The sequence below is a fragment of the Nestor notabilis genome, unplaced genomic scaffold, assembly GCF_000696875.1.
Source record: "Nestor notabilis isolate BGI_N333 unplaced genomic scaffold, ASM69687v1 scaffold1937, whole genome shotgun sequence".
Classification (NCBI taxonomy): domain Eukaryota; kingdom Metazoa; phylum Chordata; class Aves; order Psittaciformes; family Psittacidae; genus Nestor; species Nestor notabilis.
The window spans coordinates 97,689-117,707 of NW_009935903.1; the positions used below are offsets into that span (position 1 = coordinate 97,689).

The following is a 20,019-nucleotide window of genomic DNA, read 5'->3' on the forward strand; positions in this document are numbered from 1 at the left end:
CTCCCACCTCCCTAGGGCACTAGCTGACTTGGCAGCCCTCAATCCTAAAAGCAAGACCTTTATTAATGATGAAAAATGACAGTGGAAGAGTAATAATGTCAAAACCCCTGTAGTGTGAGCAGACCTGGGCCAGCCAGGGCCTTTCCTGGGGAGATGCTTTCTACCACCCACCAACTAGCCCTTACAGAAGTATCCTCTCACTGCCAGTCACACCTGAACATCCAAGAACTGGAAAGAAAACAAACCCATCCGTGTTTCTAGTATGTAGATTTCAGACTTCGGATTCTGCCAGAACAGGAGCCATGACATCACCATGCTGAACACAAGGATTAGAAAATGAGCCACTGCTTCCAAAAGCAGTAAGGTGACAGCATGCCTTGAAAATCCCACTTCCTCTTTGCCTGAGCCATTAAGGTTCCTAAATACATTTACAGTTCTGTCCTATGCATTTACATTTCGATGCAAATACCCAAAATTACATGCCTAGCAACACATTCAGAATATTGTTATTTTAAAGCTGTTAAGAAACAAGCAAACAAAAACGTTAGCTTAATGCTTCTCTGAAGTGTTCAACAGATGTTAAAATAACTTAAAACATGTTCATCCTAGACTATATTAGCAGCTGACAATTTAAATATCCTCTTCATTGAGTTTTGCATAGTTTCTTTCTTTTGAAAACCTTTGTTTGGCTAGAAGACATTTTTGCTTATTCTTCCACATGAAAGAATATGCTGACCCTATACAGAGCTTTAAATATCTGTCAAAGCTGAAAACATTCAGCTGTTTCATCCTCTCACCCTCAGATAAATTAAGAGTCCTAACTTAATCTGTTTTTGAACTGGGATTCTCATAAGCTTAGCCAAGTCTCTTCTCACATACCTATGTCATGAATGAGACTGCAAGCACATACATTTATGTGGTTACCCTAGCGGGTAATGCATCTTCTAAAAAGGATGCTTTTGTTACCATTTTTTAGCTGATAACCTTATTGTCTATCAATTTCTACACACACACTCAAAAAAAAAAAAAAAAAAAAAAAAAAAAAAAAGAAAAGAAAAACCAAACCCAAGTAACCCACCCAAACCACCCCAGCAAGGTTTCAGTGCTTGTAAGAGAGCAGAAGGATTAGTTTGTATCTATCTGACATAGGAGGGAAAGGATTACACACAGATTAAAAAGAGTAATTTACTAGCAAATAATCATTTTGCCTGCAGCAGTTACGTAAGTCAGGCATGTCAGTCAGCACAGGGATCCTGGTGTCACAGCACCCCTCAGCAACCCAGAGCTTAAGGGAGCCACTTACGCAAAGCCCACTGGCAAGCTGTGCGGGTGAGAGAGCCCTCTCTTTTCCTTGCTCATGTAACGTAAATTCTTGAAACCACACGATTTTCATCATGTTGGCTGAAATGAAATGAAATAAGCGCAGAAACCCTTTCAAAATGGTTCATTGCAGCCCTTGTAAAAGGGATAAATACAAATAGAATAGTATCTTGTCAGCGGGAAATAAAGTGTTACAACAATTTCCTTTTGGCTGTTGTGTCTATGATCTTGGCTTTTCCTGTATAACCTATTTGTATGAAACTACCTAAAAATGTTGCTTTGATTACATCGTACATCTAATAATCTATTTCCTGATTAAATGAAAATTTTAATTTTTTTTTGTAATGTTGTATGTGTTAGTTTAGGATAACATTGTTCTTCAAGCAGTAGGAAACACCATGGGAAAAATTCCTTAGATAATTACTTTAAAACACTTTTTTCCAAAATCTAATCTTGGAACAGGGTGAGGAAATTAATTTCATTTCAAGAGCTCCATAAGCCTCTTAAATGAGTTTTGCCTTCAGGAAAAAATGATATTTATTTATTAAGAATTTCAGAGAATTCTCTCTTAATTTCTGCTTGTAGAGTGACCTAGTAAATAACTTTACTTTTAAATTCATAATGCATAAGTTACTTACTTGTAAACTTATTAATTTAGGATCATTATCATCCTCCTGACCATATTGAATTGAATGTCCTTTGCAAAAGGGCTGGTGGTACAGAAGCATATTTTTCCTTACTGCAAAATTAAATGGGAAACCCTTTAACCAAGAAAATAGAATTATGGATAAACTACTACTAAGTCTTGAAATACTAAACCTTTAATGACCTCTTATTGCAACAGTATGAGATAGAAAATGTTAGACTAAGTTTCTGCATAATGCACATATTGTTTTAATTGCTTGTTTAAAATAGTTTGGAGTTAAAAGTGGCCAGTATTGGGGGGATGGGGAGTGGGAGGTGGTGGAGAAAAGGCATGTCCAAAGTTTTTTAAGTAGATTTTTTCCTGTCGTGAAGACACTGGTGTGAATTGAGACACTCTTTTGGTGTTTTTTTGTTTTGTTTTTTTTTTTTAATTTGTTGTTCCTCTATGCTTTCCAGCAGATCTTTCCCCTTTCCAATTTTACGAGCTGTTTCATTCCATGAAAACGTTGCAACTAAAGGGCTGACATTTCCAATTCAAACTTTCTCCAAGTTTTTCCTTACACCAAGTTCAAGTTTTGAGTTTCTGTTCTTGGTCAGAAGAAAAAGCTAATTCTGAAATGTCAAGATCTCTCATGGGATCAGCTTTCCCCTTTCTCAGCCAGGAAGCCCAACCGCCTGCCCCTGCACAGCCATGCCATGCACAGGCATGCATACCAGCCATGGAAGAATCCAGAAGAGTTTCCACTGCATCCTTTCAGCAGCCATGACACATCCATTTCTGGTGAAGGGCTCCAAACCATAATTTGTGAGTTAAAAATAAAATCACACCACTGACGGATCTTCTCAGGCCATCTTAGTAAGCACTACTGCTGCCTTCTTGCAGACCCCAGCAGAGGCTGTGGCTGCTCTTCCATCTCAAGGGATAAACAATTGCTTTCCTTTTAAACATGAATTTAAAATTAAACTGAGTCTAGGAACCGAGACATAGCACGACAATGAATAAAGAGCAGTAAATTAATGCAATTAACAATACAGTGGGATAGAGCATTTTGCACAGCAGAAAGAAAAATACACAATGGCAGAAGTGAGCTCCAGCACACTAGAAAGGGCACAAGACTTAGTAGTCTAAACTCTGTTCAGCCCTTTTGCTTTTTGAAACGTACGCAACTATCTGTTTTTCCTGTAACTTTGACAAGAAATTAAAAGTCCAAATATTTGAAAACATGTTTGTGGGTATTCTAAATAAACTCAGCTAACTTGGTTATCTACTAGTCCTGAAAACCATTATTCTCAGACGCCTGTCCGACTGAATTGCCATGTTTGGGTTGTCCCTTTCTCCAGCCTTATAAACTTCATCTCCAGAACTTTAAGTGTGTGTATATATATATTTATGTATATTATTTAGTAACTAATGTAACTAGAATTTTTGCTTAAAATACTACTCACATGTTGGTTTTCCTTTTCTACATTTAGCTATCGGTCCCAGAATAAAGAGCTTTCTGCTTCAGTTTTCTTAAATATTTCTAATCTACTACTAAAAAAATGTCATAATTTCTAATTATTATAGATAAAACAAGTTTAAGGCATTCAAAACCTCTCAGTAAGCAATATTTTACATCTTACAAGACCTGTGATTCAATACTGTTATCAGGAACAGCAAGCAACAGTTCTTAAAGACCCATGCAAGCCTGGGGCAATTTTAAAAGAAAAGCCTACAAAAACTTCACTTTTTTCAGCTGCTGAAGACTCTTTTTCTGAGAAAAGATGAAGGAATGGTGGTTAGCCAATTTAGCTGTTCATTTGTTTCATAAAAGCATATGAATTCAGTTTTACTGCAAGCCTCATGCTAAGTAGCTCTGCATATGTTGCAGGGTTTGTTTTAAGCCATTTTTGTTGTAACACACAACTATCCGTGATCAAGAAAAAAAAAAAAAAGTATTTATAGCCTTTATAATCATGAAGGAAGAACAGACTGTCTAACAGTATGGCAAATAAAAATAACAATTCATTCTCACCCTTCCTCTAAACTTCAGTATACAGACAAACACCTATTTTTCACGCCTCAACCCAGGCAATGGAGAGGACCCAGCTCAGAAGCGTTAGACTAGCAATATTGCAAAGGGCTTCCTTGCTTACTTATGGTTGTTTCTTCCAGATATGCTTTCTAGTAAGCATGAGAGAAATATCAAAAGGTAAAGAACAACAACTCTGAAGTCTCTGCCCCATCATGTAACTTCTGCCAGCACCAGTTCTGGGATTGATGTGAGAAATGATGAGCCCTTACAACAATGGAGTTGTAAGTATTTTCACTCTGCCTATGGTCCTGCTACAATTAAAACCCTTTGAAAGCCTTGCTTAAAAATACCTGTTTAAAAATATTTTTTAAAAGTTAAAGGCTGTAAAATGGTCTTTGGACCTGACCTGAATGTCATTCCAGCTCCCCTTCACAAAGGAAGACAGATGAAGCCATAGCATTACCCAAGACCCTGGCCGAGGACCCCCACTGGGGTATTCAGAGAGGTATCCTGATTGAAAATAAGGGTGGACTGTTGTGCTCTCATCCTTCTGTTCCATTTCTCCTCTCTGAGATTTGCTTGTTTTCTTTAGTCCCTTCCCTCCTACAATGCCTGGGCTCAGGGGAGAACTAGAATAGCCACCTCTTAATCCTCACATTTTTTTGTTTTATTTTCAAAATTATTTATTTGGCTTTCTACAGTAACTGCACACAAGAGATATTTATATACATTTAAAGCTAACAATCCCCACTGAGTTTCACAAGCTTTTACAAGTTGCTATAAGAGAATCACATGGCAAAAGAATGATGTGAAGTCAAAAGGTGAATGCTGTCCTCTGGGACCACAGATATGTATTCTGGTTCACAAGAGTGAAAAAGCATAGCTCAAATTTAAGTCACGCCCATCCACTGCTTTCTTTTCTGTCCCCGCTGAGATCTCCACCAGTGTTTTTAAATAATTATTTTTCTTTTCAATTAGGCCTAGATTCCAGACATACTTAAACCAGTAGTATTACTACACGCTGTAGCTAGATATCTAACACACAAGCCATTATAGCTCACTCCAAGAGCATCAGCCATGTTAGTCCTCATAAAATTTCCTAAAGACCCAGTTTCTTTCTTTTTTAAAAAACAAAAATAAGTCACATTTACTTGAATTTATGCTTTTGGAGAAATCAATCTAGAAAGAAACCGTACCTAACAAGCAATCAGGGACTTCATGTATAGGTCTGCATGATCTCACCGTGGCCTTGAAAAACGGCTACAACTGGATTAATTTTTAATTAAAAAAATGAAATAAGAATGTAATTTGCCAGACATGTTAAAGTGGAGTTTACAGCTCTGAATATAGCCAGTATATAAGAAATCAATATTGATTTCCTCTGACGTTGGTTATTTTCTTGTGATTGATTATGTGGAAAAAAACCCCAAACACATAAACAGAAAAACCCAAACAAACAAAACCTGTATTTTTCAAGATGAAGTACTCTTTGTGATACTTACAAAGCCATTCCCATCTTCATCAAGGAAGGGGTATGCCTGCAGCAGAGCACTGACAACAATGTTATATTGCTGACTGTTTGGATACCTGTGCAAACAAGACAGAGATGTAAAAGGAACAGTTGGTATTCTAGACAGTACTAGACACTGTCTAGAGTCTATACTGAGCTACATTAAATTGACTATTTCTCAGACTATTGATTCCCCGCCAAATAACAAGGGGAATAGCTTTAAGGTTTGCACAAAATCTTCTGTTGGCTTCAACAGATTTCAGGCCCTTAGCCTCCTCTATTTAAGTAAGAATATTAAAGAGAATGGTTTCATATCCGTTTGAAAAGTTGTTTCTGAGCCAATAGGTAATACCCCCAAATAAATCCAACAATGTTTACTCACAGTGATCCTTCTAGGTATTTTGTCATATCTGCTTGTAAAAATTCAATAATCCTTATTCTCATACTGTGATCAGGGCATTTTTTTTCTGCTAATATGCACTTGACATCATAAGGGAAGTCTGGCAAAGCATAAGAACTTGTCCACTGCAATGTCTTGTATCTTGCAAAAAATGATTTCAGATTTTTTCTGTAAAAGAAAAGATTGTATCATCATGATCACATCCTTCTCCCATGGGAATGCAGACAAGAAAGAAAAATACAAGCAAAAACTCAACACAAAGGAAAGTTGTTGCATAGAAATTGAAATCTTCCTCTCTTGGTTTCTACATAAAGAATATCTACAAAAGCTGCAATCAAAACATATGGGGTTAAAACCAGATGTCAAATGTGAAATGTTATAATCAGCAGACACTAGTAGGTTGCTGCTAACTAAAAGCAAAAGGCAGAACAGAGGAAATCACTGGGGAATTGCTCCTGTAACAAATAACTTCCTGTCATCATTTATGTGTTTCCTACCAGTTCTGCTAACTTACTAGTAAGACTAAGATGAACAAACGTAATTGAACAAAATACTATCCATGAGATTAACTAAGACTGTCCTCCCAAAGGGAAAAGCAGAGAAGGAATGAAAGCAATTACCATCAGCAGGTAGCTGGAAATAAAGCAGGCACAGCCCGTAAGTACCTGCAGCTTCTCTCCCAAGACCACCATCAGCACTGTCTACAAATGTCACACCCCATCTGGGGTGAGCCTGTGGCAGAATATCACCGCTGGCTACTCAAGCACTTCCCACCTCCCAAAAGCCTGCCAAACCCTAATTCTGAAGGAAAAGAGGGAAAATTAGAGATAAATTGAGTCAGGAGTCAATCAAGAGCCACCTAAAAGATAGAGTGGTTCTGGCAACCCTAGACAGCTTCCCAGTCATAGTAGTCCAGCCACAACAAAGAAATCTCAAATGAGAAGTGCCAAAGACAACTAAAAAGTCCTGTTATGTATGTGATATCACTGCATTTTTATTTGATTTAATTTAAATTGCAGAAAGCAATTTGAAATAAAACTTGATTTTTTAAAGAATTTTTAAAATAAAATGGTATCGTTATAGATTAAAAATGTAGATGCTTACATGGTGTATCTAAATTAATCATCTGTAGTCCCTTTGTATTCACTAAGGAGACAAACACCGCTGAAGGATGACAGAACAATTAGAAGACATCTAAATCAGACCAGATGTTCTCTCTTGTCTATTTCCCTCTGCTAATGATGAAGGAAATTAAGATAGGTACTACAGTTGTTGAAATCTATGCTGTAAATATCTCAAGTTAGGAATTCCCCACTTGGGATATGTAAGGGAAACCTCCCACAAAAAGACTTGTGGCTGGACTAGACGTGCTCTGGTGTACCTTCCAAGCTGTGCTAGATTTTGAGTCTGTGAAAGTTACAGAGGGAAATACTGCTAGATTTCATCCAGTCAACATACAAAAGTTTTCACTCCTAAAGGTCTCTATTGTAGCCTATAAACCAGAGCTAGATATATAAATAAGAGCTGTGAACAGATTTCAGCAAGGTCTTCGCTGGAAGCTTTTGCTATCCAGACTTTTTCAGATAAGGATGTTATAAACAAAATCAATAACAATATAACCCATAAAAACCCCAATCAAAGACAAAAAAGAAAAATAACAAAAACTATGGTAGCCAATGTCTTTAAGCTGGCAAAATCAACTGCAATACAAATGGGTGATCATTTGCAATAGCTTTGTTTACACCACAGTGAAAGACTACTATATACCTCAGAGGCAACTCGTTTTGGACCAGTTACAGCCTCAGTATCTTCTTGAGTGGATTAGCCTGTGACTTTCAACCTTGTTGACCTGGTTATGCTGCCACAACAACTTGGCATCTTTTAACGTAGCTTGTGGGTTAGCAAAAGCTCTACAGCCATGGTGTAACTGCACCAAACCCAGCACTATGGCAAATTGCAATGCAGTGCAGAAGGGGAAAAAAAAAAAAGAAAAAGAAAAAAGAAAAAAAAAACATCTGATCCTCATAGTTATATTAACAGTAGTAGCAGTACTCACAGCATTACCATTTCCCCATGTAAAACAGGTACAAAATAGTCAGGGCTGCTGTCTGTCCAAGCTCACCAGATTGTGTGGGACACAGGTGATTAACAGTAGATGCAAACTGCAGTGAACTTCTGTTACTACTTTGCAGTCTCAAAAGAAGGAAAAGCTGTGCAAGAGTGAAAACATATCCATATATACACATTCATACCCTTGTTTAATGATAAACTAATACACAAATGGGAAATTAAAATCCAACCCAGATTCTGAAATCACTTGGAAATCCCTCCTATGCAAATAAAGTGCAGATGTTCAGTGTAGCATCGAGGAGCAATGTAGCCTGTAAGTTTGAATCCTGTACTTTTACCAACTTTACTGATGAAAGTGATGTAGCAGACAGGTTGAAAGTTGCTACATACTCTTCAACATGCTATATCATTTAAACTAGCTCAAAAATGGACAGACATTTAAAACTTCAGTAATTTGTATCTGAGCAGTACTGAAATCCCTTTTGTTGCTAACATCAGTGAAGCTGCCCCTTTTTGAAATGGCACTTCAAAGTTTAGCAGGTTCAGTTTGGGCAAACTGAACTATACTCAGTCACTTGAAAACAAATTTTCTTGCAGTTGGGATAGCTAATAGCCAGGGAAGCATGGGAACTCTCCCCTCCACCAGTCCCTTCACATTTACCAGTACAACAAAGATGCTCCAAATTCCATTTCTCTTCAGCCTTACCCAATACAAAATACTTCCTTGCTGTCCAAACAAGATCCAAAAATTCCTTTACCCTCCACAATGCAAGAGATTAGTTTTCTCACTGTTTAGGTTCCCAAAACGTCTCCCCGTGAGGCAAGAGATATACCAGTGTAGATGAAGCAAGATTTATGTTTGACCGCAATATGGAACTACATGCTAAGAAGCATCTCTTCAGCAAGGCCACAACTAGCCACAGAGCTATTGACCACTCAGCTTTTGTAGATGACCGTTTTACTTACTGTACAAAGTCACATCACTATTTCACACAGCTATTTCTTCCTCTGGCTCCATTACACTGCTCATGCACAGCACGTTTACCAACACAAAAAAATGTAAAATAACATCACTTTGAGAGGAGCCATTTGTCTCCTTCAGCTGGCAAAAAAACCAAACCCAAAACAAAAAACCAAACCAAACCAACAACCCCCCAGATCCTCACCTGTTTGAATTGTATAATCCCTGGCATCCTTAATCCCAGGGAAATCTTATTTTACTTTCAGAAAGACAGAGGATTACACACTTGCAGTGTCACTTAGACCAGCCAATGAAGGTTTTAGACTTCACTGGAGAGAAGAGCAGCGAGTGAACACATCACCATGGTCTCCAAGCTCCGTGTCCTGTGCAGCTTCACATAGAGGCACAGAGCTGCCTGAACTAGCTGTTAACAAGGCAGTAAAAATAATCTTGGTATCAACATAGACAGCGATAGGTAGCTGTGCAGAGCACAGCAGAGACCTAGAAATAAGTTCAAATACTAGATCATAATTAGACTCTGTCATTTTTAAGCTACTTGAGTGTACTGGTCAGAAGGATCAGTTTCCTGTATCTATTTAGTTTATTTAGGAATAAAAGTGACGTAAAGGCTAACTGAGCACATGCATACACATGCTCTGTGCCACTAGCTTTTATTATTACCTATTTTTTGAAGTTCATGAGTTTAGAGCACTCATTGCAACACCTCGCATCAGCTCAGGCCCCAGTTAATCAGAGGACATCACAGTTGAACAGACCTTTGCTGACATCAGTGGGTTCCCATGTTCAGTTCATCCAGATAACACTCAGCACGTGAGTGGAGCCTCAACAGATTTCCATTTTCACAGGTGAAGGTCTAGACTTTCATGTGCCTATATCACACATCAGCAAAAGACTCCTGTCTGAATATTTGTTGGATAGAAAAAAGCCTGTCTACAAAGCCAAGGAAGAAACAGAAGGGACGAGAAAATATGGAACTTGTACATGGGAAAGAAAGGAAAAGTGCAGCTGGAGAAAATGTTCCATTTCCCTGACTCATGTATAATATGCTTTCAACTTTATAACAAAATTTAAGGTTGTAAAAGTTATTTCATCAAAAGGAAGAAATTACGACAATGAAATATCAAGAAACCCTCTTTTTCCCTCCTCTTAATAGCAGGATAAAATAGTGTTGTCTTTTTCTATTCACATTTGTATTCTGAGATCTGTGCCTGAAAGCTTCTCGTGCCTCTTTCTTCATGTGTTTCACTTCCATTCCAACCTTCCAGGACAAATGCACAATTTCCCAATTACTCCTTAGAGCCTGGGACTAGTAGTTTACCTAGTGCTTGATGAAGTCATTTACTTTTCCAGTTCCAACTAAACACATGGCCAGGTATCCTGTAGACTGAACAAGAAGTTACCCGCGGCAGTGTTAACTCCAGCAAGGCTAGGATGCAGAGGCGGAGAGACACACCATAGCTGCCTATTTCCCAGAGCAGCTCCTGTTTCAGTTTATCCTGCAGTACCCTTGCTATAGAAATCATCACATTCAGTACAAGCACAAAGTTCCAGACAAAATTAATCAGTTTAAAAATAAGTTTGTGAGATGCAGACACAACCTTCTTCTAAAGCGAGTCAAGATTTTTTGACAGTTTCCATTCTGAGGAGCTGCATCTCATAAGTGAAGGCTCCGCACTTCCATCTCATGCAAGGGCAGCAGCTGTAGGTTACAGACAGGGGGAGAGAAAATGCTCCTTGGGGAATCTGACTGACAGAACTGCCAGCTAAATCAGGCTATTTTAAAGAAACAGGGTTTATTTGCATTCACCCATGTAAGATGTGTTATACTGCATCCAAATAACTATAATTTTTTTTGTTGTTTTAATGATTTTGGTAGACCTTAACAACACAATGCAATTAGTATCTCCTGCAAGTCATTTGTAAGACTGGTGTGTAAAAAAAAAACCCAAACAAACAAGCAACCAAACACCACAAAACCCAAACATTGTCAAAAACTAAACATAGGGGGGTTTTATGGCTTCTTTTTATATCCATGTGAACTAATTGAATGAAAATCATCGCATCTACTAGAAATAATTCTATTACATCAGCAATAAAGTTTCTGCATAGAAGCTAGGGAACTCTAAAGTTATATATGCATGTATAAAGGCACAGTGCAGCTGAGATTTTCTTTGTAGGACTATTGTTGCATATGTGTATATATGTATACATATAAAAGTAGTAATTGCTCTTTTGTGTAAAGGAAGCAAAATCATCTGAAATAGTTGACAAAGTGACAATTTTTCAAGCTACCTTTTTTTTTTATTATTTTTTCCTTTCTTCTTTTAAAAGCACAAGCATAAGTGTTTCTGATAAAACACATTTAACACAGACCAACAGTACTGATGTATGGGTAATGGGGAAACAAAAGGAGTTCTGTGAAGATCACTAGCAGAATTATGTGCCTGAACTAAAGCACACTTCAGATGCACCTGCACCGTACTCTTTGCAGTAGCCTGTAGTCAGTCTGAAGTAGATGCGAGACTGCCCTAGCTAAGGAGGTGTACAGCACCGTTAATGTGGCTCCATGCTCTGCCCACCTCCAATCCCTATCAGTTGGTTGTTCCTTGCAGCAGGCAAGCCAGCTCCATGGAAGAAGTGGATGAACAGCAGTTTGCAAGCATACAGGCCAGCATGGCCATCTTGGAGATGGAGACAAGTTTATTTTCAAATACATCTTCAAATTCATTGTCCTTGCCATCAGCCCAAATTCAAGCAGGCACCAGCACCAATATACTGTCAATGCTGCTAATGGCTTTATTGGTGTATGAACACTTAGTAGGCCCAGGTTTAGCTGGGCACTGACTACATCTTCCAAACTCACAGCAAACAGAGAAGCTCAAGGCTGTCAGGACTAGCCAGAACACCTGTTATCCTGCTTGTGCACATCAGCCTGCTCTGAACAAATTACTGCACGGCATTCAAACAGGAAATCTGTTACTTAACACTCAAGAGTTACAGAACATGTTTCTACAGATAGAATATATGAACAAATAAACCTGTATCAGGACATCACTCTTGAAGGATAACAGTCAGACTGTCATATTGGAAACAGTGAAAAGGGGATACATTAGGGATGTCATTTGTTAAACACCTTGAGGAAAGGCAGACAGAACATATAAACCAACCAATCAAGGTTAGTTTTTCACAGCACTGTCAGGTATTTACAAGTAATGACAGCCTCTCCCTTAGCAACAAGATAAACACCAGGCTGCCAGGAGGCATCAGACTGCTGGTACTCTAATACAGAAAAGCAGGTGTAGGGGAAGCATATTTATTGAATTATCCTCTGCAGCTATCTTATTATCTTCACAGAAAAGCGCTGCTTCAAGATTAATCTTCTTGGGAGACTGACAAAAAGACTGACAATTTTTACTTCTGTAATTGCTAGGAAACAGTTATTCCACAGAAGTAACCTGCAAACCTCATCTGCTTACACATATGCACAATTTCAATACAAAAGAAAAAAATTATACAATTGCTGCATCCACTTTCACTCTATTTTTGTGTTTAAGCAGTTTTGATTTTTGTAATATTTAGTAATACGAAAGAGTATATTTAACACAGTTGTTAGGACTACCTGCACAAGAAACATACAGAGAGACACTTAAAGCCAGTTCACCAATGCTAATAATCTAGAAATGCATCCATGAATTCATTTCAAGCAAAACTGTGCCTGTAATTGAAGCTGTTGTTGCATGGGTGTTTTTGGGGAAAAAAAACCCAGATAAAAACCCAACCCAACTTTTAAGTTCTTTTTCAGATTGGATGAAACGTATGAGGAAACAGAGGCTACAAGTTTAACAGTGGCCAGATATCAATCATTTGATCTGTACATTTAAACCATCCTTACTGAATGAAACTAACCCCTGACAGAATTTACTCTAGAAGTGCTTATATGAACTGCTCTGCTGCCAAATAGCTAGGGGTGTACAAACACCCACTAAGGAAGAGTGGAAGCCATCATTGTTCTTAGCTGCTCTTCCAAATCTGGCCTGGCTGTTGAGAAACAGGTAACTACCCTCCTTCTTACTTGGAATAAGGCAGTCCAGAGTGTTTTCTTTGCAGAACCACCTCCCTCTATTACTACAGTTTCCCTTTCCCCAGAAGTTAAGATGAGAGACTAGGGGAAATAAACAAATGCACAGATGTTTAAACATTCCAAATTTAAAGTAATGGGAAAAACCCACTAGCTGATTTAGCAGAAACATCAAATATTATGCCAAAATACAATAAATAGCCACCATTAACCTGATGTGAAAAAATCACTTTTCATCATGGCACGTAAATGCATAAACTGGAACTTGAGCGAAAAACAAACCAACCAACCTAGCTTTTAAAGTATATTAGCAGAGCAGACAGCAGGGTTACTCTTATACTCTAGACAAAAATCTATCGTTATATTCTAGTCAAAGCAATTTTTTCTGTTCCCATCACCAAGTTTCTAAAACATCTTGTTCAGCCCTTCACAACCTGCTTATACCTGGCATAATCCCCTCAAGCATATAAAACATTAAAATTTCCCATTCATTGTTGAAAATGCAGAGAGTGAGTACTGTGGGGAAAGGAAGGCAGGAAGGGGATGTGGGGGATGGAAATCAAACCTAAACTCTATAACATGGTGTTTATCAGTGTGGGTCAAGTCATAGACATGGCTAAAACAGCAGCATTCACATCCAAAAATAGTATTTAGCTTGGGATGAACCTAGTTCAGCAGTTAATGATGCAAGGGCTCTTCACGACCATCCTCAGTCTTCGTCAGCTAAACAGCTGCTTCTGAGAAAGACATTTGCCAGCTTCTCATCTGACCTTTAAAGAGAAGCCCTCATAAAATTTGCTCAGGTCTCCAAGACTACAGATCATCACAGCTCCACTGACTTTCAGGGCACCTACTACTTCACTGAGAAGGGGCACTTCATTTACAGCAGCAAGCTTTCCTCCTCTTCTGCTTCTCTACCCCAAGGGGAATTGTCACTGCTCTTCTGCAGTCCCTTTCCCTTAAGAGGCCATTATAGGCCTTTGAAAGTTCCGTACTGACAACACTTGCTGCGAACATTTCCTAAAGCCAGTCTATTCTGGGTTTCACTGATTCATACAACCCATTTAAAACTCTTTATACTGCACAAGGCCAATTACTCATCATTAATTAAAAATAAGTATCCTTTAGAAGCACAGGCTAAAATCCATCATTACAAGATCATATTAAAGGTTTATTCCAAGGGTTTAAGCAATTTGGGCTTGCTTCTTTTATAACAATGCTGACAGGATCTTTGGGTTTTGAGGTTTTTGTTTTGTTCTTTTGAAGCTCATAGCAGGATTTTATTTTAAAAGCATTAACTATGATTCACTAAGCTCTCTGCTTTGTTCCCAGACAGCCTTATCCCTAACTCCTTGTTACTTTTTTTAAGTGATAAAAATAGACATTTTTGCAGGAAGATCTCCCCTTATCTCAGAATACTGAAGACATCAGTCACATCTAGGAGGAGAATGATAGCAAGGGTAGAAATTTTAGCAGGTGGGAACAAACGGAGATAAAAGCTTCACAAACAAGAAAACAACTGCCTTGAAAGAGGAACAGGGCTCTTCCCATACTAACTAACTGCCCATCTCAAAGGGGAAAAGCGTGTGTAGATAAAAAAAAAGGGAAATAAAGCCCCCCCAACAGCTCATCTCACTTCCAGTTTTTAGGGAGCCTCATTTTGATACCCAAGGAAAATGAGCACACAAATGCAACTGCTATGCCTACCTTCCAGAGTGCTACATTTAAGATGCCTCAAACATGATTTTTTTTATAACGACATTCCACTCTGTAGTGATTAATTTACCAGATTGCTGTTGAAAACACATCTGTAAAAAAGGCTTTTTAAAAACTAGACAAAGACAAACCTGTATCTTGCCCTTTGCATGAGATAACATACGAGACAGTGAGCAAGGGCTGAGGACGAGGGGCAGAAAAAACACCATTAGACTATTTCATTCAGTAAGATCCTAATAAATTCCTGCTTCTGCTGTTTTCTAAATATACCTGGATATACCTGAACCTGTCCTCCAATAGTTGGGATCATTTTTCATGAAGTGTGTCTTTAGTCTTAAAGCAAAAAGAAGTGTTTATGTGGGTTTCAAAAGGTAACAATAATTTAGTAAATGCATTATAAACTACTCACTTTTGCTTTAGCACTCTGTGATCAATTAGTTCTCCTTCCTTCTCAGTTGAGCACAAATATTTTTTCTGCTCTACAGGACCAGAAGAATTTAACATTTGTCTGTCAGTAGCCCTGAAAGAATAAATAATAAAAATGGATTTTCACTGCCAGGTTTTGAGCAGCTTATGGAAAAAGTTATGAACATGTAATATTTTAGAAACCTAAAATAGCAGTGGCAGAAATAGAAAAGGAGATAAATTAACATATTTATTGAATAGTTATGATTTTATGTGATGCTGATATCTGTTAATCAGCCTTTCAGTTCAATTATCAAACTCTGACAAGTTAAAAGGAAAACTGTTAATAATACTCCCTAGTGATATTCTAATCACTCTACACCGATACAAAACCCGAGAAAATAAACCTTCTTAGGGTTGCAGGATAACTGCTGTCTTCATAACCTGGAATCTCTGGGAATAACTAACCATTTCAATATGCAAGGAGTGGGGTGAAAGAGTGATTTATATGGTATTTTAAGGTAGTTTCTATTCAACTAGAACTTTGAAGAGTTGTTTCTTCTGGAGATTAAGTAAGTCCATCTTGAACTTTCAAATCAGCCTCATTTTTCCATTTATTTCTTCTCCTTTTGTTGGTAGAAGCAAACATCAACATTTTCACCCTGCACTGGGGGAAAGGCAGAGCTAAGAGAGGGGCTACTGATGTGCTGCCAAGAATTCATGGCAGTCATCAACTATTTTGAGGGGGGATGGTGTAGCTTTCTTTCTGAACCTCATCACCTCAGAACTTCCCAACACCAAAGATGCTTTATAAACTGTTACAGCAGCAGCTGCACTCACACATAAAAGGCTACTATTGGAAGTGACAAGCTTGTAAGAGGAACTCCCACTTTTCACAAATCAATATTTTTCAGCTATCTAGTTAAAACAACAACAACAAAAAAAATCCAGTATGTTCACTATGTTGGTCTCACAAACAATCAATCTTGGAACTGGAACAGATCTTGATGTTTACTTGGTAACATCTATGGGCAAGTTCCTCATATGCACATAAACACAGTTTTTATTGCATGACCTAGAACACTTTTACTTACCAGGTACAGACACAAGACAGATCCTATTTCTGTATCCTAATCCAAACTGCTGGAGATGCAAATGACATTTGGTGTCCTTTCACAAGTCTGCTACTTCCACACAGAAAGTGTTCACCTACCATACTCAAAACTCCATGCCCAGCCAATGACTTAATTTCTGTTTCTAGCAGAAAGGTAAGCTGAGCACAATTTGCACACAGTTAGAAGACATGCTAAGGACACTGGGATAAAGAAGTGGCTAGCCAGGAGTGCACCAACACATGCTGGGGATAGCATCCAAGTAAGAAATATGACAGGGACCAAGACTGCAATTCACCCTAACTTAACAGGGCAATAAGGAAAATGGGAGTTCACTTCTCATATATTGTGGATCAATTTTTTGGCTTTGTCACGTATTCTGTTCCTCTGTGTCAAAAGCAGCATACCAAGAAAAAGAAAATTAAGTTACTTCAAAACAGTGCCTCATACACTTTCTTCTAGTCACGAGTCCTTGAATTAGGTCAAAAGGAATTATTCTTACAGGAGTTTGTTCAAGATGTACCAGACAAAATAATTTCTAACTACATCACTAAGATAAGTGCGCCAGAGTTGAGAAATGAGAGTTAAAGCCATCTGCATATAAGGATACAGCTTTTAGTTTTATTAAAAAAAATACTATTTTTACTGCAGGAGCTTTTCCGTCATTCTATACCACAAACTGCATAGACTATCTTGATTCTTTACTCATCCAAAAATACATGACTCAATGCATTTCTTAAACTTGCTTGAGTTTTATTCTGTGGTTCTTGACTCTGACACAGAAAATATTTCAGAAATAGCAGCTTATTTACTTCACTTCCCTGTAAATGGAAGAATACCAGCAACTCATTTTCCAGGCAAGACAACTAGGTAGGAAAGATTTTAAGGTATGTTATATTCACTAATAGTTGATATTTTCAGCATTTAATTTTTTGGAGTCTGCATAACTTCACAGAAAAGGTGTGCCCTCACACTATCGCAGCTGTATGTTCCTTGTGAGACTGTAAGGCCCAACTTAACGGGAGCTGAGAAGTACGCAGGGAACAGTCACTTCTGAGATGCAGTCTAGCCAAATTTTTCTGACAGTCAAGGGTAAAATCTAAATATTCAGAGCAGCATGCACACTGCCTGAAGCAGAAGCACAGGTTTTCTCCTGAATCTCCCTGATGAAATCACTATGTATCTACCACCCTTTGGATGAAGTACAGAGCCCACAGCCTTCACAACAGAGACCTGCTCTACCTCCAAAGAGGAAGCTTCCTATAAATCAAGTGAGGCAGGACCCTGGTGCAAGGAAACAAGACTGGCTGTGATTGCATACTTCAGGTCTCTGATAAATCATATGTGTGGTAACATCTTCATCCTGCACCCTCCTTTCCCTCCAACAATGCAGTACAATTTACCCAAGGGGTTTCATAAATACAAGGACAAGAGGATGCATCATGTAAGCAGTTTGGTTCTGCTCACAAGTGCAATTTGACTGGAAATAAAGTAATTATCACCATCTACCATGCTTTGGTTTCCACCATGGAGTCATCTCAGAGTGCACAAACTGGACTCCTTTAGGATCAAGGCAAATGCAACAAAGAATGCTCTACAGATTTACTCCTACTGGGCTACTACTGCAATCTTAGTGCTAGAGTCCTTCCCTTCAAAAAAGGGCATTTTGCATCCATGACAAGCTATTCTCTGCTGTCAGAATTCTTCAGTTTAGAAGAGAGCACTCAGAGAGCTCAGGGTTGGCTCTCTTCAGCCAATAAACAGAAAAGAAAAAAATCCTGCAAGACTTATAATAGATCAGAGTGATAGGGGGAACCAAACCAGCCAAACCACCTACCCAAAAACCCCCAAGCAAGCCACACCAAAAGACCCCAAAAAAACCACCAACAAACCTTAAAACCCAACCACAAAAAAAAATCTGCCCCCACTAAAGAAACTACAAACAACCAACAAAAAGGAAGCCCTGATGAACCAAGAGCCAGAACATACTCAGTTAAGACAATTTCTGTGGAATTTGTTTTCTAAAAAACTATCTAGTTCCACACAGTGGGATTATTAAATGCTTACACCTAGATCAAATTCAGAGCTTTCTTGGAGAGACTGAATTTAAATAATTGTGACACAAATATCATCTCTGGCTAAATCACGATTTTAGTCCCAGACTTGCAAATATTTAGAAGTGCTTCACAAGCTTAATTCCACAAATACAGAAAAGTTTTAGCTATAGTTGAAGTTTGATGATGCTTCATCCAAATGGAAACTAGGTCCCAGAACTGGAAATGAAGAGCAGTTTAAATTAATTAATGGTGTTCAGGAATGTTGATGTCCTGTTTAAAACCACAAGGTAATAACCTTATTTTGCATTTCACATGTTAGAGATATTCAAAGTATAAAACCCAGCTACAAATTAGAGCTGAAGAGCTAGTAAATTAGAGTTTTAAAATGTTATGAGAAGAATACAACTATACCCAAACTGGTATTTTCTGTGCCATATACAAACTCACCCAATAATTACTTCTGGAAATTTTTGAGTAGCTGTTTCACAACCATATGTAAGGGATTTTAGCCCACTTTTTTGTTGCTGGTATTTATTAATCAGGTCCATCAGCACTGCCTGGTGCCCAATCTTCTTCACCAGCTGCTGCACCATACGATCATTAAGAGCCAGAAGAGCTGCTCCACTTACTTCTTCTTCTGCAGATCAAAGGGAATTAAAGAATTACTGAAAAACAACTTTGCAGTTACAGTAACATTCTATATGCCTAAAAACATCCTGACAGGTCAAAGGCAAGGATGCTTTCTACTACTGATGGTCTTCTTCAACTGCTAAAAAGCTGTTTTACATAACTGTCCTTTTCCTAACGGTGCCAGGAGTCCCCATCACTGGACAGATACTTTCCCCTGACAAAAAGCCAAGAAACAGTGACCTGACTATTTTAATGCTTTAAATCAGGCCTTGCTTAGACCACAGCCGACCGTTACTTTGTTAAGGAAGAAAAGCAAGTTATTTTAAGAGAGTACACAACAAATAGCCTGTTGACATAACAGTTTCTCATGCACTCTTTTGTAGAGTGTTTATGTACTCAGACATAAAACATTTACACAGTACAGTTGTGTTATTTCAAAAGATTTACACAATATAAAATAGGCCCTTTTAAACTGGCAGCTTGATTTGAGGTGTATCTGTTTACATTCGGGCTTAATCTCATCTCCCAGCATTTCTCAGAGACTTCATAATAAGTCTGCCCACTTACTTTGATTTATCATATCTATGTTAGTCATAATTAACTTCTGTAAGTTTGAAGCTAATACATATATACACATCCCCCCCCAAGCGGTAGGCAGTACCAATTAAAGGCATAGAATGAAATACTAAGCAAACCCCACACAAACAACAAAAATGCTTACCACGAAACTTAGGAACTAGTTCTCCTAAATTTCTCTGTCTCAACCAGTTGCAAACTTGATCAACTGACCAATTTTCCATCTTCAGGTGTTGCAATGCCAAATTTCACTATGAAATGAAAAGAGAGGGTTATTTTCATGTCAAACTCCAGCACTTCATAGGGAAAAAAAACCCGCACTTAGCAAACAATGTTACACTTACATGCTCTGAATAAAACCAGCACAAAATAATCCAACTAATGCCTGCTACAAGTGGCAGTCTCCCTGAATCCTTTTCTTCACCTCCTCTCCCTTCCCTGCTTTTCCTCTGCTTTAAGAGACAGCCTCATTCCTTATAAAATACGACCTGCTCCAATACCAT

At 38.2% G+C, this 20,019-nt stretch overlaps 1 protein-coding gene across 1 annotated transcript in view; it reads right to left on the reverse strand.

Moving 5' to 3' along the window:
- Positions 1-19,740, reverse strand: part of SAMD3 (sterile alpha motif domain containing 3) — a 37,907-nt gene extending 18,167 nt beyond the window's left edge. The window contains exons 1-4 of the mRNA XM_010018047.1: positions 19,662-19,740; positions 18,758-18,947; positions 5,873-6,058; positions 5,483-5,567 (exon numbers count right to left, since the gene is read on the reverse strand). Of these exons, the coding sequence (XP_010016349.1) occupies positions 5,483-5,567; positions 5,873-6,058; positions 18,758-18,947; positions 19,662-19,740 (540 nt within the window). The remainder of the gene's footprint in view (positions 1-5,482; positions 5,568-5,872; positions 6,059-18,757; positions 18,948-19,661) is intronic.
- Positions 19,741-20,019: the final 279 nt, after the last annotated feature.